At 38.5% G+C, this 22,419-nt stretch overlaps 1 protein-coding gene across 1 annotated transcript; it reads left to right on the plus strand.

Moving 5' to 3' along the window:
- Positions 1-131: 131 nt before the first annotated feature.
- On the plus strand, positions 132-21,153 carry RPE65 (retinoid isomerohydrolase RPE65). The gene is made up of 14 exons (XM_029229591.1): positions 132-192; positions 1,316-1,398; positions 3,067-3,217; positions 4,699-4,806; positions 4,910-5,051; positions 8,504-8,651; positions 10,007-10,088; positions 10,327-10,459; positions 10,570-10,709; positions 11,372-11,501; positions 18,220-18,334; positions 18,432-18,526; positions 18,641-18,752; positions 20,042-21,153. Exons 1-14 carry the CDS (start codon positions 182-184, stop codon positions 20,191-20,193), a joined length of 1,602 nt encoding a protein of 533 aa, XP_029085424.1. The 5' UTR covers positions 132-181; the 3' UTR covers positions 20,194-21,153.
- Positions 21,154-22,419: the final 1,266 nt, after the last annotated feature.

Genomic DNA, 22,419 nt, shown 5'->3' on the forward strand with positions numbered 1-22,419 from the left:
AGTATCTGAGCACTGAAAGCCACTTCTATTCACACTCTCTCAGATCAAGGGGTGAGAAAGGGTTCCCAAAGCCATAACTCTTTTTAGGTGGATTTAGAAGGCATATAAAGGCCCCTGGCTGAGGACTTGCCTCCTCATTCCACAACTGGTGCCAGTACTCTCAATCCTCCACTGAGAGAAAATGTCCATCCAGTAAGTATCTCTGGGAGATTATTTTTTTAATTCCTTAGTGTGTTGATGGTAAATGGTCTATTTCAAGAGCTCCTGAAGAGGATTGATGACCCTTTTAGGGAAGGCCTTGGCTCATGGTTGGGGAGTTTCTTCCTATTTATGTATTGAAGCAAATATCTAGAATTCAGGTCTAAATTACAGTGGGGTTTGTGTGGCTTGGAATGGGCCTTGGAAGTAGTAGTGAGCATGAAGATTTCAATGAGGCAGACCTGGGTTCCACTTCTTGCCCAGCCATTTCCTGGCTGTGTGATTTTGGGCAAATTACTTTTTGAAGTCTTGGCTTTTCCTTATATAGAATGAGTAGTACTTACCCCCATTATGGTGTTGTGAGATTTAAATGAACAAATAGCATACAAAGTCCTTTTTATAGTATGTGGCACATGGTAAGTGCTTAATAAAAAATAACTATCATAATTAGGCAGTCTGGTCAGAGCTCTCACTCTAAGAAGTTATAACATGGAGCCAAAGTGAGAAGGGAGAAAATAATCAAAAATATAAGACCTAAATCTCCTTGTCTGACTATACTTAAAACGTACTGTAGCTCTTGGAGACTGGTGATGAAGTGAGATGATGGGAAGAAGTGATGGTATAATACGGGTGAATAACAAAGGATGACAAACTGACCCCCAAACCTGTGGTCTCCCAGTGCATAAGAGAGAGAGGAATGAGACCATCTGGAAGGCAAGAGAATAAATGATGCAGTAAAAGCTGAGGGTAGGGACAGGGCAGGCTAATTCTGCAGGAAGGACTCGGTCAGGAAGAGAAGTGACAATGGCGGGATTTTTTGACTTGTCTTCAGAAATATGGGAAAACTACAGAGGGCAAGCAAGTCCACTGTGGCATTAAAAGGGAGGTCATTTTCTCCTTCATCAGAGGACGAGCACTGACCTGGGCCCCTTTGCCAACCTGATACATTTCTACCACCACACCACACCAAAACACTGTGTGCTCCCAGCCCAGGCTAGACTGGCAGTATGCACCACCATTGAGCAGAGAGCATCTTTTCTCCTGGAGCTCTGCCTCTGTCTCCGTGGACTTCCTGAGATTCCACATGAGCTTCCTCCTCATTATTCCACCATTTCAGAGTCGAACATCCTGCTGGTGGTTACAAGAAACTGTTTGAAACTGTGGAGGAACTGTCCTCACCGCTCACAGCTCATGTTACAGGTTGGTCTCACCTATCTTGAAGCCATCTTCTCTTTTCTGTCTCAATCTCTCTTCTCTGTTCTCTTATTCATTGGCATCTCTCAGTACGGGCTCCCCGTGTGGGCTACAGAGAGAGGAATCTGGACATTTGGGCTTTTTATACTAAGAACCCATTTCCTCTTTTCTTTACTTCTCTAATATAGAAAAATGCTACCTAACTGGAATTCCTTAACAACTGGGACTATACCTTTGTCATCTTTAAGCTGTCAGTGCCTAGCTCAGTGCCTGGCACATAGAAAATGTCCTGTAAATGTCTGTTCTATCGGTTGCAGAATAAATGAAGGCCTGGTGACAAGCATCTGGGAATATGACAATAAAGGGTGGTAGGTTTCATGCCCATTATATCAGAAGTCTTGGTTCTGGAGTCAGGCAGATGTAGGTGCTAATTGTAGCTCTATTATTTTACTATCTGTGAATCCTTCAACAAGTTACTTAAACTTTCTGAGTCTCAATTCATTCACCTACCATAAACCAAATTTTACCTCATCGAGATGTTGTGAAGATTAAATGAGATAATGTAAATCGAAAGATTCACACAGTATCCAACACAAAGTTATCAATAGATGGTTGTTATTATTACTACTGCTATCATTATCCAAAGTCACCACATGACCCACATAGCATCCTTGCTTAGACATGGTGTTATAGGAAGATCCAAAGCCTGGGCAGGTCTCTTTCCTCCCAATTGTCTCTTATGCAAAATAGAAGGAATGAGCCCGGTGCTCTTTCTCAACTAGATTCTGATGCTAACAATCTAGGTTCTAGCAATCAAATTAATGCTGTGCCTTTTAGTTAAGCCATGCCTTCTTTTCAAATTTTTATCAGAAATATACATCCTTGTAAAGTGGGCTGCTGAAATTGAGCTATATGAAATAATACATTTGTTTTTTTTTTTAATGGCAAGGATTATAAAAACACTGCCAAATGCTGCACTTTTCAAAGGATCAAAGGGCACAAACCTAACTGTTTAGACTGAACAGACTTAAGGCCTTTCTTGTGTGCCCCTCATTTTGCAGAGAAGGACACGGAGGCCTAGAGATGGCACATAGCAAATCCTGAACCAGAATTCAGGTCTCTGACAGCCCTTTGCACTTTCTGCTACAGCAGGTTGACCTTTATCTGGACAGTAGCCCATATTCTCAAAGGAATATAGGTCTATATTTTAAGAAGCCAGTATTCTTGTTGTTTCATTTAAACAGTTTGTTCTGTAGACACATCTTTGTTTAGTATCTAGATCCCTGCTTCTAATCCATCCCTCCTATATATCAAGAAATTTGAAATTTTTCTTAAAAGTGAGACAGTAAAAAGGCAAATGTATTGGTAGCTGGGGAAATCTGTTAGATGGAAAATCCCATTCCATTCGAGATACTTTTCCCTGTCTCCTTCCAACCCTTTATCTAAACTCTGAGATGTTGCCACATTTCCTACCACTTGGTCTCCTAGTGAAAGGAGAGTAGGCCAGCAGGCATTTCCTGAGAGCTACCCCCCGTGAGAACTGGGAATGGAAATGACTGCCAGCTTTAGAAGTAAGAGGCTGCCCAATCGGGCTGCTTAGATAATCACTGCTCTTTACCTGGGTGAGAAGGGCAGGGGTAAGAAGCAATGTTCTGAGTCTTGCCTTCATCACAGGCAGGATCCCCCTCTGGCTGACCGGCAGTCTCCTTCGATGTGGGCCAGGACTCTTTGAAGTTGGATCTGAGCCATTTTACCACCTGTTTGATGGGCAAGCTCTCCTGCACAAGTTTGACTTTAAAGAAGGACACGTCACATACCACAGAAGGTAAAGAACACTAGGGCCCACTCCTCCTAGGGTTCGGACCTATCTCAGCTCCTCCCTCCATGTACTTTTCAACCTCCTGAACCCAAGAGGAGACTTTTATGCTCGCTTCCACTCAGAATCCTCCTGGGCCAGTGAGTCTGTATGGACACCTCGGAGATGTACTATGGGATAAAGAAGCAGCTAAGAACTAGGGCTTTGGGGTCTGACGTGCCTGGCTTCAAATCCCATATGCCCTACATACCATTTGCCTAGGTGGGTGCCCTTTGGCAAGATGTTAATCTCTAATTCTTTGCTTTGTCATCTATAAAAATGGGAGAAATAAGAGAATTTACTTCAGGGTTTATTACAAGGATTAAATGAGAACATGGTTCCTAGCCCATAGGAAGCATTTAATAATAATAATAGTTATTATTATTAAACCATGGGTCTCTTGATGTCTTTCCTTTTTTATAATCAGAAAGGCCAATGGGAAGGAGGGAGGGGTGTCACAAAGGAGGCAAGGACCAAATATGTCATAATAATACAAGAAAGAGAAGTTTTCTAAAAACAGAAGATTGTTGCTAAAAGGCTTGAAGCCCTAAGCCATCACTCCAATTTCATTACAAAGATTCATTAACACCACAATAAATAGTTTGTCTTATGCCTTAATATTCAGGCCTGTTAGCAGCTTTGTTGATCACCACAGATTTCAGGCATTCTGAAGAGACATCAAAAGAAAGAATAAATGGAGTCTTGAAGTAGTCAGGATAACTTGGACTGTAATAGAAGAGAAATAGATCAGGTCAAGCAGAAATTTAGTTATGAAAGCATATTTTGGAGGTCAGGCAAAGCCTTTATATGCCTTCTAAAGACCTTGGTACTTTTTCCTCTTTATGAAAGTGCAAAATCAGATTTTAATTGGCTCTCCACATGAGAAATCCTAGGCAACGTACGCCATCTAGTCTGGGAGATATGGTTCAGGAGGTCTGCCTGTGCAAGAGACCAGATTCAAGGATATCTACTTTTAAAAGTAGCAAAATAAATTTTTAAATTGAAGAAAAACATAAGAGGGACATGAGGAAGATTGAAAGGAATATAATTCAGCATAACATGTTCTATACTTCCCCGCTCAGTGTAGATTGTTGAATTATAGGCTACAGGAAGTCAGAGGTCCAATGTGAACTACCCATGGGGCTGCATAGTGTGATATGGAACAGGCATGTTTTCTGGCTCTGGCCACATATGCCGATCACTTCATTTCTCTGAACCTTGATTTCCTCATATGTCACTGTGAAGTTTATAAGACACAAATTTAAGCTCGTGGCACATTGTCTCTTTCTCCTTCAGTCACCCCAAGAAAGTTACGAGACTCTTCATTCTTCATGTTGTGGATTTATGATTCTGACTTTAGGAGGTCACATAGAATGACCATTCTAAGCTCCCCATGGACTATACTAATTGCCCTTGTCTGTGACCCTTTCCCGTGTCTCAATGTCCTTCAGGTTCATCCGCACTGATGCTTACGTACGGGCAATGACTGAGAAAAGGATCGTCATAACAGAATTTGGCACCTGTGCTTTCCCAGACCCCTGCAAGAATATATTTTCCAGGTTACTGAAACCCAACTGCAAGTTATTAAAGACATTTTACATTAGCCCTTTTTCTCTCATGGCTTGAAAGTTACTGGACTGAAAAATCCATTTGCTTCTGCAGGTTTTTTTCTTACTTTCGAGGAGTGGAGGTTACTGACAATGCCCTTGTTAATATCTACCCAGTGGGGGAAGATTACTATGCCTGCACAGAGACCAACTTCATTACAAAGATTAATCCCGAAACCTTGGAGACAATTAAGCAGGTAGGACACAGTGCTCAGACCATATCGCTCAGGAATTTAGAATTTGCAACTTAGAATTAAATCAGCTGTGCATTTGGGTTTGAAGAATATGAGAGCCAGATAGATTAAGTTTCAAATCCCTGCTTTGTCATCAACTACTAGCAATGTGACATAGGACAAACTTTGTTTCTCCATCTGCGAAATTTTAAACATTTATTATGTGGATTGGAGGAAAACCGTATAAAATGCCTAACATATTTATTTGTGACACAAATATTTATTGAGTCCCTTCCATGTACCAGAACTTATGCTAGATGCAAAAGATATACCAATGAGTAAGACAACATGGTCCCTGCTCTTCATGGTTTTTATAGACTAGCATGGAACTGGCACATTTAATATTGAAAACCCTACCATTCATTGTTCTAGGAAAGTGTGTTGTACCAACTTGCCCCTTCTTATAGACACTTCTTGTTAGAAATAAAGCTATATCTTAAATGAAAAAGCATAGAGAAACATGTCAGCAGTATTAAAAAGTGATAAATTTTGATGAGAACTTAGGCAATCTTGGTGCAGCATTTGATAAGATAGATCTACATTTTCAACCAATATTTATTAAGATGTAACCATTTGCGAGGCATTGTTCTTGTCTTCAGAAAGCTTAACACCTAGGTGGAGAAATCAAATAAATACATTACTTAACTATAATAGGACACAGAATGTGAGGACTCTTTTTCACAGAGGGAAAACCTTCTATGAAAGAACAAAGATTGCTTCTGGCAGTAGTTGGTGGATGTGAAGTGGGGCAGATCAAGGAAGGTTTAAAAGTCTTGCACTTGAGTTAGAAGTTAAAGGGAAGGCACAACTTCATTGATTTTGGAGAAAGAACATTTCATATACAGGGAGTACCATGATCAGCTGTATAGAGGTGGGAAACTGGAGGATAAAGAATAATTTATTTGGCTAGATTTGCAGTATTTCTCAATGGAGGTGGCAGTGGCGTTGGGCCGGTGGTACTTCATCATTGTGGGGACTGTCCCACCCACTGCAGAGGTTTGGTATCCCTGATTCCACCTACTAAACACTAGACATGTCCTCAATCATTGTACAAACTCCAAATGCTCACCAACATTTCCAACTCTCCCCCTAGGGGGCAATAGCACTCCCAGGTGAGAACTAGTGATCTAAAGCATGCCACGTCAAGGGGAATAGTGAAACACAGGGTAGGGTGAAACTAGAAGTTTGAATAATGGACAAAAATTTGGAATAAGTCATTTAGCTGATGGGAAGCTACTCAAAGTTTTTGTTCAGGGAAGTGGTATAAGCAGAGCCGTACTTTAGGTTATTTAATCTGGAAGCCACATGTAAGCTGTATGGGAGGACAAAAGAGATAAGGGATAGCTAGGAGACCAGTTAAGTGGAATAGAAGACCCGAACTAGATATTCATGTAGTAGGAATAGAAAGGAAAAGGAGTCCCAACAATGGGTGTCAATGTCACAAGCTGATTTATAATCCCCAACAGACTATTTACTAAGGCTTAACATATTCTCGATAGCTCTTTCTTAGTTTAGATGTATGTTTGAAACCACGTATGAGCGTGTGTGTAGATCATTTAGAGAAATACCGAAGCTGAGTTTCTAAACCATCCATTTGACTTTGACAGTGAATCCAATTACCATAGTAATTTAATTGGAAGTGTGAAGTTCATGGTATGGCTCCAGAATAGACTTTATTAGGAGTCAGGTTTCATTGTGAGCAGCACTATACCCTGACTTCGTATAAAAATGTAGTTTTAAAATTTTGAGTGTTTTTTTGTTGGTTTACTATTACTGAAATAGACTCCTAACAAGTTCCTTTGCCTCCAGCCCGATTCCCTTAAATTCAGCTTCCTTAATTCAGTAGAAGCAATTTTCTTTTCTAAAATGCAAGTATAAATGTGTTATTCCAATTAGTGCACCCATAGTTTCCAAGATAAAGTTAAAAGCACAGACCTTTGTGGCTGGCCCATTTTATTTCTCCTCTTCCATGTGTGAGTATCACCACAGCCATGCTGAATGACTAGTAATCCCCAAGCAGCATTCACTTTTTGCAACTCTATGCCTTTACATTAGGGTTCCTACTCCCTAGAACACACTGTCATCCTTCTCCATCTGGTAAATTTTACTCATCTTTCAAGCATGTGTTGGAGTCATTGCCCTTGGGAAGCCCTGCCTAATCCCCTAGTCTGGGTTAGATGGCCTTACTTTACAGATATCATTTTGCACCTACTGCACTGTATACCAGCTTATTGGTCTAATACAGTGCTATTAAATGGAACTTTCTACAACGATGGAAATGTTCTATGTCTTCATTGTCCAAGTGCTATTGAGCACTTGAATGTGGCTAATGTGACTGAGGAACTGAATTTGAAGTTCTATCTAATTATGGTTAACTTACATTTAAATTGCTATATGTGGCTACCATAGTGGACAGTGCAAATCTAGACTGAAGTTCTTGAAAGCAAGGGCCATCTCTGTTTTCCTAGACCCTGACACAGCACCTGGCATATAATAGAAGCTCAAGGAATACTTGATGAATGACTGAATGACTGAATGAATGTCTTGCCTTTTATTTAAATGAGGGTGCTAAAAACTCCCTATGCTTTAAAACATACTCCCCTAATCACATAGAAAGAATTTTGGTTAGACAAATATATACTCCATCGATTATTCATTCAATAAATCTTTATTGAGCAGGTTCCAGGTAGAAATTCTAGTGCTCTACATCCTTAGATAAGTCATTTGATCTCTCTGACACCTCAAGTTCTTCTTATGTAAACTGAGAGGTTTGTGGTAGATTAGTGGTTTTGAATTTTTTATGAGAATCCAAAACGAATTAAAGCACTGAATCGTATCTTCAAAAAGTTTCCATTAACTCCAGGAATTCATGTTTCCCCTGAAGTCTATTTAGGTTAAGACTTTCTATACTAGATGAATCCTGAAGTTCCTTTCAGTTCCAAATTCATTCTGTATGTAAGATACTGGATTTGGTATTTAGGTTGTATCATAAAAAATTGCCATTTTTATAAAATGAAAATTATTGACTATCAGCATACAATTCAATGTAATTCAATAAGGGGAATGTAAAGAAGTTTCAGGATTCAAATTCGTCACTGTTTGAAGACAAACTGCATGTGCAAAAGGAAAGTAACCAACCAGAGTAATATATGGCCTACATCAATTGAAAAGCTCAATCAGGGAGAACTTGAAGATTTCAGAGGCATGAGGGGTCAGCATGGGGGTCAGAGGAGAGCTCAGCACTAAAGATGGGACTTCTATAGACTTAAAAGAGGGTAAGACCCAGAGAGATGGAAAGAAAGAGAAAGCACACTTAGGGTGAGGGTGCAAATGGTAACGGTGAGGTCAGACTGAGGAACCAAAGGTGTAATACGATCTTCCTCTTAACATGGGTGACGTTTGTTCTCCTTCCATAGGTTGATCTTTGCAACTATGTCTCGGTCAATGGAGCCACTGCTCACCCCCACATTGAAAATGATGGGACTGTTTACAATATTGGTAATTGCTTTGGGAAAAATTTTTCAATTGCCTACAATATTGTAAAGATCCCTCCACTACAAGCAGGTCAGTTTACCACTTTGACTCTTTTTAAAACAAGTATCTAGGGGCTTCCCTGGTGGCACAGTGGTTGAGAGTCTGCCTGCTGATGCAGGGGACACGGGTTCGTGCCCCGGTCCGGGAAGATCCCACATGCCGCGGAGTGGCTGGGCCTGTGAGCCATGGTCGCTGAGCCTGCACGTCCGGAGCCTGTGCTCCACAATGGGAGAGGCCACAACAGTGAGAGGCCCGTGTATCGCAAAAAAAAAAAACAAAAAACAAGTATCTATAACATGAGAAAGTTACTGGAAATACAGGGTGTCAGATCAGAAATATCAGGATAGCACTATATGGACAGTTAAATTACTCTCAGATTTTAGGACAACTGCCCCTCACCCTTACCCTACCAGGGGACCAATGCCAAAGAGCACCATAGCAGGAAATGACATCTTCAAAAATAAGTTGCCGTGTTCTATTCTACAGTGTTTCAAAGATGTAGTGTATATGTGACTTTGATCATATAAGATTTAGATTCGAATCCAGCAAATATTTATTGAGCACTTATCCATGTGCCAGACAAAATTAAGATTTTAAACAAACATGTGTATGTATAATAGGATACACACATGTATATGAAAGTGTAGTAAGTATTTTGTGTGTATTTAATTCCCAAAACTAAAAACATAACCTTTTAACTCATATACTATAGAGAAAGAATATTAAAACAGAAGAGAGTACGCTTTAGAATTCTCCGTTCATTGCCAGAAATTTGGTAATGATCTTGATAATAGAATTATTTGAGTATATATGGATTTTTACATACAAATCTTGAGCCCCACCTGAGGTAGACTGAATGAGTAATTCTAGGGGTGAGCCCATCCATAGTCAGTATTTTCAGAAGCTTTTTATGTGGTTCTTAATATACACTAAGGTTTGAAGACACTGCCTTAGTAGTAAATAAACTTATATGTGCTTAAGAATTATTGTAAAGGGCTATGGACCCAAAACACATATGCCATAACTTTATAGAAAACTTAAGAGATTGTAAAAGGCACTTTGACCATACTAAAATTTTGCCTTACTCCCTTGACTTAGAACCCACCTCCAGATGTAAGATGTGACTCCACTGTACCCTGTCTGCCACACACTGTTCGAGTATACTTTCCAAATCTGCTGCTATTTGGATTTTCCTGGGTGATTGCAGCTCCGCATGAAATTTCTCTAAGAAATGCCAGTGACTGAGAAAATGGAAATAAACTCTTTAAAAAATCAAGATCTGAAAATGTATTTCTTTGCTTGCATAAGCTGTTCTAAATGCTTTGTATTTTTAAAAGAAAATAAAAGAGGCTGTTCCACAGCCTTTTGAAACCACTTTATTTCAGACAAGGAAGATCCAATAAGCAAGTCAGAGATCGTTGTACAATTCCCCTGCAGTGACCGATTCAAGCCATCTTACGTCCATAGGTAACTTGAAGGCCTGCTATGAATCTTCAGGAAAACTCAGGTTTAAAGATCTGCTTTGCCTACCTTTGATACCAATCCTGATCATGACATTTTCTTGCAGAAACCTAAATTTAAATGTAGTTAATTTCATGTAGGCACTGTTGATTCATATAACTGAGCGTACCTCATGTGTACATATTTCTCTGTGGTTTGAGAATCAACCCTTCCCACTCACAGGTTTATTTCTGTTTCTGAACAGTTTTGGTTTGACTCCCAACTATATTGTTTTTGTGGAGACACCAGTCAAAATTAACCTGTTCAAGTTCCTTTCTTCATGGAGTCTTTGGGGAGCCAACTACCTGGATTGTTTTGAGTCCAATGAAACCATGGGGGTAAGTCTTACATTTATTTGTCAGCTTTATGGTTCTGAAGAATATGTCTTTCATAATGCACACTTTTTTTTCTTTTTAAATGCATCAAAATATTCTCTTTACTTTTCAAGGTTTGGCTTCATATTGCTGACAAAAAAAGAAAAAAGTATATCAATAATAAATACAGGACATCTCCTTTTAACCTCTTCCATCACATCAATACCTATGAAGACAGTGAGTTTCTGGTTGTGGATCTCTGTTGCTGGAAAGGGTAAGAAAGGACATTGGATAAATGTTACATCTCCAGTTGTTCCTGGAAATTAGGGTTTTTTTCGGAGATGCCGCTCTCAGTATTTAATCTGAATTACATCTAAAAAAGCAAGAAGAATGCTTAAGTCACAAAATATGATTAAAAAGGCTGTAGGGAGTTTAGATAATCAGAAACACTAATTGAACCTCAAAACTATGGTTAATGATTGAAAACTGATCAGGTCCATGAACCAGACCTGAAAATAAAAGATTCTGTGATTTGATGAGTAAACTTAAGCTTAATTTCACTCAAACTTAACAAGATCCTTTGGGGAGCCTAGAACTCCTAGTTCTAGTCTGGGTTTGGGAAAAAGAGATAATGCTTTCTTCAAAACAGCAGGTCACTAAAAAAGACAGTAGCCCCTGAAGACACAGACAGAATGGTGATAGAGAAACAGAGCAGAACATTTTAAAGGCTGTTGTTATTTAAACATATCCATGAGCAGGATTCTTTTCTCCACCCAGAGTGGGCAGGAGAAATGGCTCCAGGATTCCTGAGTCTTTAGCAGGTTCTGGGTTGGGGTCTGAAGAATAGGGAGGCACTTGTGCTTTTAAAAGGCATGAAGCATGTCTCTAAATTATTTGTAATTGGCTGTCCTCATGTTTGACTTCTTATTTTTGCAGATTTGAATTTGTTTATAATTACTTATATTTAGCCAATTTACGTGAGAACTGGGAAGAGGTGAAAAGAAATGCCAGAAAGGCTCCCCAACCTGAAGTTAGGAGATATGTACTTCCTTTGAATACTGACAAGGTAACCACCCTCTACATAGATTTCAGATATAACCAGAATGTTTCATCTCACTCAGGATTTTTTCTCCTGCTGTGTGTTTATACATAAAGTCTTGAAATTTCAGAGCTGGAAGGAACTTTAAAAATTAATTCCACTTGCCTCATTTTATAAGCGAGGAAACTGAAGCTCAGAAGAGTCACATGACTCAGCAAAATCCAACTGTGGTGGAGTCAAAACGAAAACTAGGTTTTGACTCTAAACCTGTTGTTCTTCTATTTACAAAATCCTTTCAAAGTGATTGCAATCCAACTGGTTAGAACATAAGCAAAAACAGTGGAATAAGTGGGCAAAAAAGCTTAAAAAAAAGTAGGTTGGCAGTCTTTGAAGGCTTTCAGGCCAAAAGGTTTGTGCTTTATTTGACAGGTGATGGGGAGATAGTCAAGGTTTTGAACAGAAGAAAGCCATATTCAGAGCTGGTGGACTGGGTATCAAGCGTACTGACTACTCTAGTTGTCCCTGCTACTAAATGTCCGGCTTTCCTGAGCAAGTCACTCAGTGAGCAAGTTCCCCTACAGTTCGGTTGCCTGCTCAGAAACCTAAGTAAATTGGACTAAATAATAACTAAGGTTATTTGCAGCTTTGATTTTCTAAAATAAGGCTGTGTTGTGTGTAAGTAGTATTGGAAGTAAAGAAAGGATGATGATAAGGGACCTGGGATTGGAGACAATGAAAATCACTCAGGTGATAGAAAAATGTAGTGGTAGTAGGAACAGACAAACCGACAAAAGTGAGAGTTCCTACAGGTAGAATTAAAAGGATCTTACATTTGATTGGATGGTAGAATGAATTAAGTCTTAGACATGCAAAAGACCATAGAGATCCTTTAAGCCTATGTGTCTAGAGTGTTGATACCTTTGGAAATAGGAAATGTAATAGGCAGAGCAGGTTTGGAGATAAACCTGAATTGTAGAACTATGAGGAAATGGGGAGAATGAGTAAAAGGGCTGACTTCAAGACAGACCCAGGTTGACCAGGGCTTCCAGCATTCTAGCTGTTTGATTCGCGGCAAGACATTTAATCTTTTTAAATCCCCTTTTCTTTATCTATATCCACCATACAGGATTTTTGTGATCAATAAACGAGGTGACATATGTCAATCACTGAATATAGTCCCTCACACAAAGTAAGTGTTAAATAATATTGATTATAATCATCATCAACAGCAAAATCAGCATCAACAACATTTTCGTGAAGACGTCTTGTAGGCTTTCATATGGAAGTGCGGGTCCTTGCGACACGAAGTAGGGTCAGAAGAAAAGAGCTGACAGTTATTGGAATTGAAATGACGATCAAATATATGAAGATAGATAAGATCGCTAGCAGGAAAAATTCATACTTTAGAGTGTTTTAAAAGAAACATACAAATTTGTTTATTTTAAAAATGATGAACTTGATAGCCATAACATGCTGAAAGAAAAGAAAAGATGGCCAAGCACAAAAGTTGGGGAAACACCCATGTGCAGAAAGTGGTAAGAAAAGAGGAGTCAGAAAAAGAAAGAGAAAAAAGTCACCAAAGGGCCCTAGTTACAGCTAAGAGAGGATAATGCCACATGATAAGGCAAGAGAAGGGTTTCACTGGTGCCCACTGCTATATACAGACAAGTTGAAAAGAATGAAGATGAAGAGCCAAAAACCAGATTTAGTGATCTCCAGGGGAGTAGGGAGAGAGGCAGAAATCAGGTTTCAAGGCAATAAAGGTGAGCAATTGATGAGAATGTGGGAGCAATTACTATAGCCTGCACTTTTAAAAGTTTGGCAATGAAGAGAAAAATAAGTCATAAATTAGGGAAATAAGAGATAAACAGATTGAAGGAAGGAGAGGAAAGAGTATGAGTGAAGTTTCCAGTTTAGTGATTAATATAACAGTGATATCTTTAAAATATACCTTTATTATTTTTGAATAGGCAGTGAATTTAAATGGTCAAAAACTCAAAATGATCTGAAAAGGTACACACTGGAAGTGTCGCTCCAACCTCTCTCTGCCTCCATTCCATACCATTCCCCTTCACTTCTGTGTGTAACTTTTAATGTCTTTCCTTTTCCTTTGTTTATGCAAATATAAGAAAATATAAATATATATAATTATTATTTCCCATTTTTACACAAAAAGTAACTTTCTATATCCACATTTTTGTTCCTTGCTTCTTTTCATTTTAAAATATATATTGAAGATTTTGCTTTCTTCAACTGCACGGTATTCTTTTTTGTGAACATACCCAAGTCCCTCACTGCTGAGCAACAGAGTTGTTTCCATTCTTTGGCTGTTACAGATAATGTCACAAGGAATAACTTTGTATGTATGTTATTTTATATATGTGCAGATATAGCAATAGGATAGACTCTCAGAAGTGAAATTGCTGGGTCAGGGGATAAATGCATGTGTTAAAAAAATAGTGAGGGGGAAGAGTGAAAATAAGGAGCTAGCTTGGAAAGCAAAGATAATGTTACACATCTCTTACGTTAAAAACCCTAACTTAATGGTGGAAAAAATAAGATACGACAGAGTAAAATCATTAAAGTCACAGTTGCATAAGTAATGTGTTCGACATCAACATTTGAACTTACTGAATACATGTATAAATATGTATGTATGCACACATGCCGCTCTCTCCTTGCCAAAATCACCATGAAGTGCCTCGAGGCCCCACTTCACAGAATCTCACAAGACCCATCCTCACCTCCCATCTCTTCCCAATCCTGAAAATCTTTCACTATTTCCTTTTAATTCATTGTACGTACCAGAAAAATTCCATCTATCCTCTGCTCAGAAGGTTCCTTCCACCTTCTTTCTTTTACCAAAAAATCTGACACTCCCTCTAGGACACTGGTCTCTTCAGCAGCAGTTTCCAGGGGTGCAGTTTCTCCTCCTGCAGCGCTTGTACCACTGGGCCTGGGGCTGTGCTACACTTGTTCCACTTTGCTGCTTCCAGACCATTGCTCCTTCCACCCACCCTTAAAATCTTCCAATTTCAAATCTCACTTCAGCTAAGTATATAGCCAAGTGGTATGTCTACATTTACATATATACACCCCTCATTATTATTCTCACCAGTTAACCACCACTCCTTCTCCCTTCTGGCTCAGTGTCACACTCCCCTGATCTACTCCTGACTCTCAGTTATTTCAATATACACATCACAGGTGACTCTTCCAACAACTGGCCTCTCAGTTCCATGACGTCTTCCACTGATTTTGTCTTCCATTCTATCTCAGCCACTCACTCCCCACAGTCATGCAATTGACCTTGCCATTACCTTTGACTGTGCTTCTACCATAACCTTGGTTTCATGCATGACACATTCTGACTACCACCTCTTATCTTTCAAGATTACTTGCCTGACTGCAGTTCCCACCAGGAACCTCCAATCTATTGAACCTATTACCTTCTCATCATTTCTCACTCCCTTGAGGACTTACCTTCCCTCCTTATTTAATAACAATTTCATGGTTAATCATTGTAATCACCCCCTTGAGTAGATCTTCATTTCTCTTCCCTCTTTCTTACTTTATAGAACTTATTTGTCAAAATCATAATCCTAGTTAAATTCAACCCTCCACCCACTCCATGCTTGTACCTCTAAGGCTGAAATTAAGTGCTAAAAACACACAATTGTGTTAATTGGCCCATTTTTAAGTACATGACCACAAACCTTACTGCTACATTTCCCAACTTCACTTTCCTAGTTAAATATTTCACACCCTCCTCTCTTCAACCTTCTAACACCTCCCACCTCCACACTCATACTCAACTGATGGCTCTGCTTCCTATTTTACTGAAACAAATGAAAGAAATCAGAAAAGAACGTAGACTCCTGCCACCACATCTACCCACCCACCAGCATCTGTACTCATACCGAATTATCCATCATCCTATTCAGAACTAGTCTTTCCCATCCTTCCTCACCCTCTCCAGGACAACACTCTACAATTCTCCCCCTCTCTCATATGTCTCACTCTCCTCCTGTTTTCATTAAATCATGCATATCATGCTATTATTTTGCCCTCTTACAAAATCCTTCTTTTAACTCTTCTTGCCCCCACCACCTATCCCCTCATTCCTCTCTTGAAGACCCCTTAATGTTGGAGGGCACCAGAACTCAGCCCTTTGTTCTATCTTCTATCTGTGCGTTTACTCCCTTTGTAAAGACTCATGCTTTAAAGCAGCCTAGAATTTCACTTCCAACTTTCCTTTTAACTCAAGGTTCTTATATGCTACTGCCAATGCCATGTCTTTATTTTGATGTCCAATAAACACTTCAAGTTTAATAAGACAAAACCTAAACTTCTCCTCTTCCCCTACCAAAAATTACCTTCAGTAATCCCCATCTTTGCTGTGACAACTCCAACTTTTAATTATTCGGGCCAAAAACCTTGAAGCCCTTCTTGACTCCTTTCTCAGTTTCATGCCTCTTCCCCACCGCATATCTTAACTATCAGGAAATCCTCTTGGCTCTACCTTGCACTCCTCACTGACTTCAATGCTACTAGCCTAGTCTGAACCATTGTTTTCTTTTGACTGGATTACTACAAGACAAACTGGTTTCCCTGATTTCACTCTTTCATCTCCCCTTTTTTTTTTTTTAATTTACATGTATTTTATTTATTTATTTATTTTTGTATCTCTCACATATATATATATATTTTTTTATATAGCAGGTTCTTATTAGTCATCCATTTTATACACATCAGTGTATACATGTCAATCTCAATCTCCCAGTTCATCACACCACCACCCCCACCTGTCGCTGCTTTGGTGGTTTGGTGGTTTGCTGCTTGGTGTCCATACATTTGTTCTCTACTTCTGTGTCTCAATTTCTTCCCTGCAAACCGGTTCATCTGTACCATTTTCTAGGTTCCACATATATGCGTTAATACACGATATTTGTTTTTCTCTTTCTGACTTAACTTCACTCTGTATGACAGTCTCTAGATCCATCCACGTCTCTACAAATGACCCAATTTCGTTCCTTTTTATGGCTGAGTAATATTCCATTGTATATATGTACCACATCTTCTTTATCCATTCGTCTGTTGATGGGCATTTAGGTTGCTTCCACGTCCTGGCTATTGTAAATAGTGCTGCAATGAACATTGGGGCGTATGTGTCTTTTTGAATTATGGTTTTCTCTGGGTATATGCCCAGTAGTGGGATTGCTGGGTCATATGGTAATTATATTTTTAGCTTTTTAAGGAACCTCCATACTGTTCTCCAAAGTGGCTGTATCAATTTACATTCCCACCAACAGTGCAAGAGGGCTCCCTTTTCTCCACACCCTCTCCATCATCTGTTGTTTGTAGATTTTCTGATGATGCCCATTCTAACTGGTGTGAGGTGACACCTCATTGTAGTTTTGATTTGCATTTCTCTAATAATTAGGGATGTTGAGCAGCTTTTCTTGTGCTTCTTGGCCATCTGTATGTCTTCTGTGGAGAAATGTCTATTCAGATCTTCTGCCCGTTTTTGGATTGGGTTGTTTGTTTTTTTAATATTGAGCTGCAAAAGTGATCTCGACAGAGCAGTCAGGGTGATTCTTTTAAAAATAAATCAGAGCCTGCCACTGCTCTGCTCAGAACCCTCCAATGACTTCCCATCTCTCACTCACAGAAAAAGACCAAGACCTCACAATGACCTATCAGTCTTTACCCCTCCACTCTCCTCTCCTGCTCTTCTCCCCCGAGCTCAGTCAGTGCAGCCACACTGGTCTCTTTAATGTTCTTCAAGGACCTTTGGCGTACTCCTACCTCAGGCCTTTGTAGTTTGTTCTCTCTGCTCAAATGCTCTTCCCCAGATACCTGCATTGCTAGCTTCCTTCATCTCCTACAAGTTTTATCCCAGATTTCACCTTTTCAATGAGGCTCACCCTGACCACCTACTAAAATTACAACTCACCTACTCTTCACATTTCTGATTCTCCTTACTCTGCTCTATTCTTTTTCCTCACATTCATGATGTACTAAACACTTTGTCTATTAATTATATTTATATTGTTTATGTTCCCAATGAAAACTTCATGATGACAGGGACTCTGTTCTCTGAAATATCCCAAATGCCTAGAATAGAGTCCATCACAAAACATGTATTTAAGTATTTGATGCAGGTATTACTAAATGAATATGTTCTTTGAAAGAGCTCATGATATTCATTCCTTTCATAAAATAATCCGAAAAATCACGTGGGAGCAATGTGGGTGACAAGAGATCTTAGAAAACATCTGGTCAGTAGTTTTTTAATTTGTTTTCTTTTTTGACAACTTACGAGCATGATTTTGTTTTCAAATAAAATAAAAATATAGCCTAACTATAAAGGAGACAAACACTGTATGGATACCTAGAGGTTGAAGTCTTTGTTGTTCTGCAGAAAAATACTTCTTTTTCCAGAGCCCATCCTCAGAGCTGTAAATTTTCTTCGAGGTCAGTCTCATTACACTGATGAGAAGACTGAGGGCCTATGAAGTTGTATGACTTTCCCAGTGACACACAGCCAGTGACTGATGTGGACACAGACAGCTTTCCCAGTCATGTTCCTGGGCTCCCCTTTCTAGAGTTTTCTGCACTGCCTCTCCCTACATGTTGACTTAAGAAATGAAGAACGCAGGAGACAAAACTTGGGAAGACTATATTTATGGCTGCTTGATTTTTCTTTCCTGATCCCTGAGGTTTCTGTTATCCTCTTTCTTAGGCTGACACAGGCAAGAATTTAGTCACACTCCCCAACACAACTGCCACTGCAATTCTGTGCAGTGATGAGACCATCTGGCTGGAACCTGAAGTTCTCTTTTCAGGGCCTCGCCAAGGTGAGATGATTTAGGAAAAAACCTCACATGAGAGAGAACAAAATGTTCCATTCAAAGAGATTAACGAGTTTTCCTAAGCACGTGCTCTACTTTGCAGCATTTGAATTTCCTCAGATCAACTACCAGAAGTATGGTGGGAAACCTTACACATACGCATATGGACTTGGCTTGAATCACTTTGTTCCAGACAGGGTAATTAATCCATCTTCCTAATATTCAAACAGTACTTTGAGTCACATGCTAGTCAAGTAGAGCATATTGACTGATTGACTGACTGATTGATTGACTTTTCTTTCTTACAAGCAGCTCTGTAAGCTGAACGTCAAAACTAAAGAAACTTGGGTATGGCAAGAGCCTGATTCCTACCCCTCAGAACCCATCTTTGTTTCTCACCCAGATGCCTTGGAGGAAGATGACGGTAATGAAAGTAATAGATGTGTCTGAACACTCTCTTTTCATTGCAGTTCATATAGTTAGTTAATTAAGAGAGGAGTTATGTTGATTATTCCCTAATGTTCAAAAATAATCCTTTATACTATTGAATGGGACAGCACTAAAGAATTTAAACTTATTTGAAAATAAGTTTTATCTTATGGTCAGGTTTCATTTGGTACTGTTGGAAAAATGCTAAAGCACCATCTGGTGTCATGATGGAACATCAATGTCTGCTCTAGATGAAGGAGAGAAGGAAGTAGGAACAGCATGCGGTCTAGGTTTTTGCCTTTCCTGACCTAGATACATTTCTGAAAAGGGATAGAGTTCTAAGGAGGGAAACTGAGTATTCTAACAGATCCAAGAGAATGAGGATGAGGCTTTGTGTTTCTAGTTTTGGTTTTTCCTTTCAGTAAACTGGGGCTAGAAAGGGATCCAGAGCAACAGCCTATAAAACAGCAACTCAGTTACAAAGAGTCATCTTAGTTAACTATTGATTATCCGGGACAAGGAGGTAGGTTATCCTCTCTGGGATTAAAATATGGAAAACCACAGAGAAATGAATAAAATAAAGAATTGTAGAGCCGTTTTACACTAAGTGATTTTACATATACAGCCTTTCCAGTCAAAACCGCAAAAAGTTTGTTCTTATTTTGTTTGAAGGAAGTAAGCTTCCAGATAGGTCTTGGAAATTATAGAAATAATATACCTTACCATTTTCAAAGTCTTTTTTTTTTTGGCCACACCGCTCAGTTTGCGGGATCCTAGTTACCCGACTAGGGATCGAATCCGCTCCCTCAGCGGTGAAAGCGCGGAGTCCTAACAACTGAACCACCAGGGAATTCCCAGAGTCTTTTAATATACATTTTTCACTTGATTGTCACAACATTTTTTTTTTTTGCAGTAGGTAGAACAGGTGTTAAATCGTATGATACAGATAAAAACACAGAAACATTCATTAAATAAGAATTTAATGGATACTTACTATGTTCTAATCATTGCAGTAGGCTATTGGGATACAACAGTGGGCAAGACAGATAGGGTCACTCCCTTCTTAGAGCTTATAGTCCAGGGGACATGAAAAATTTTAAATCCCTTTCAGGGTTACCACACAGCCAGGTGGTAGAAGAGTCAGAGCAAGATATCAAGGCATCTAGTTTTCTTTATTTGTCAATGTAATGCTTCCTTGCTTCCTGTATTATTTCAGTGACACTATCTATTGCTATGGGCTTTTTTTTTAAATTCAACATTGCCTTATTAACTTCTGATTAACAGGTGTAGTTCTGAGTGTGGTGGTGAGCCCTGGGGCAGGTCAAAAGCCCGCTTATCTCCTAATTCTGAATGCCAAGGACCTGAGTGAAGTTGCCAGGGCTGAAGTGGAGATTAACATCCCTGTCACATTTCATGGACTGTTCAAAAAATCCTGAGCACATTCTAGCCTAATATGTTTCTGGTGACAAAACCCAGAACGACATAGTCAGGTCTGCAGTGAAATTCTGTTCAGTTTTAGCCTGCTGTATATGAGTTTTAACTTGCAGATGCACACAATTTTGCAGTGTTTTACAGAACGCACAGAGTTGAGTAAGCAATTCCTTTTAAAAAAAGTGCATATTTAGGTAATCATACTTTCTCTGTGAGACAGACACATCATAACTAAAAACTCTTTATATATTTACAATCAAAGAGCAAATGAATGTGGATTTATTAAACTGTTTTTTATTCCTATTATAAAAGTGTATTTTAGGTACCTATCTGCTCCAATTATTTTTTAACACTTAAAAGCCAGTCCTCTACACCTGATTTGTATGTGGCTTTGCCAAGTCAAAGCAGTATCTTGCAAAAAGGCTTAATTATTAAATGTCAAACCAAACTTTTTCTCAAACCAGGGACTATCATCTAAGACAATCATTGTAATTGTATGCATATATATATTATTGTTCAAAGATTCTCAAGTTTTATAAACTTTAACATTTCCATTTAATATAAGCAATTACTACTATTTCTGATTTTACAATGAGGAAACCTATCTCTAATCCACTGAGGGCTCTCAACCAAATAATTTCTCAGAGATTAAGTTATCTATTAAAAGCTTACATAACATCCAAGCAATTACACATAGTAGTGACTGTAATTTTTTTGAAAAACAGAGCATAAAATACTGACAAATATAATTTCTGTTTAAAATCAGAGTATGGGGTAATAATATGTGTGGGGGGGGTTATACTTTGTTGCCTCATCTGCTTAATTATATTTAAGCACTGTGCAATCACCTGAAAGTGAAAAAAGAGAAATATTGTCATTAACTTTCCAATATTAATATATTTTAAGTATTTATGTTTTTAAAATTATTCTCTTCTGAGCTAGATATTGCAAAAAAATGAAGATTGTCAAAAATGTTTATTCTATATCTTAATCCTGGCATCTATTTTATGCTCAAAAGTATTACATATCATTGTATTTAAGATGATCAGTATTGTGTTTGACTAAGTAAAAACAGATTGAAGGAACAGACTGACTAGTGTACTTGATGCATCCATTTGATTTCTTTATTTAGATAAAATGCAAACTCGTTTTTTAAAATTATAAATATTCATTAAAACATACTTTTCAAAGAAAATCTAAAATTACAAGAAAGTGGAAATTATAAAGTAAAATCATACATAGCTGATCTAAGCTCAACTACTGGTCTTTTCCATCATTTTTCCCCCTGTGGATTTTTAATGTAATCATTATTTCTTTGTGGGTAATTCCTAGGTAGAGCTAGATATCTCAAAAAATAAAAAGAAAAATGCCAGAAAATAACATGGAATATGTGACTATAGATAAACATCAGTCTGTTGTTTTTGTCTCTAGACATGGCACATGAACATAGTTCCACATAGAAGGCTATTTATCCATTTCTTTTAAAAATGAAGAAAATAAATTACTGAATAATTACTAAGTTTTATACTTATTTAAGTCTTTAAATTTTAGAGAATTCCCCAAACTGTCACTTCCTACACTTGCCAATCAGTCCCTGCCTTCTTCCCATTCCTTTTCCATAAGCAAGTCTGGCAATTTGGTGTGCCCACTTCTCCTGTTGCAGGATCCCATTTTGAGCCCTGTGCTCTGTGGAGATCACCACAGTGTTAAGAAGGGAGAGAGGCACATCTGACTAAAACATTCTGACAATACCATTTCACCAAAATTGGAATTGTCTATATAATCATTGCTAATATTATACCAAGAAGGCTTAGGAGCTGTTTTTTTTTAATTGCAAAGATGGAATTTGAGCTTTAAAATCTTACATTAGAATAAGAGAGATTTAAGTCAGGCAAGAAGGATTAACTTGGAAAGTCAGATTGAAAAAATTAAGTAACCTGGTTTCTAAGAATCAGAGGTATTCATCTAGGGGAATCTAGAGAATCATGTCCCATCCATAAACAAATAAATCTGTTTTAAGGGGAAAATTCAATTGAATTAAGATAAATAAACCTGCTAATAAGTAGTTATTTTTAAAATAAGTTGTTTGAAGTCAACCTTTTTCCATTTGGGACACCTTACATTTGTCATAGCCAAGGAGAAAGGATAATAACATCTTTGACAATATCAAAAAGTAATTAGTAACTGATAACTGCCTCATGGCAGATAATCTAGATAGAGTTCCTATACTA

This window comes from Monodon monoceros, unplaced genomic scaffold (genome assembly GCF_005190385.1).
Source record: "Monodon monoceros isolate NGI ecotype Baffin Bay Population unplaced genomic scaffold, NGI_Narwhal_1 Super_Scaffold_18, whole genome shotgun sequence".
Lineage (NCBI taxonomy): Eukaryota > Metazoa > Chordata > Mammalia > Artiodactyla > Monodontidae > Monodon > Monodon monoceros.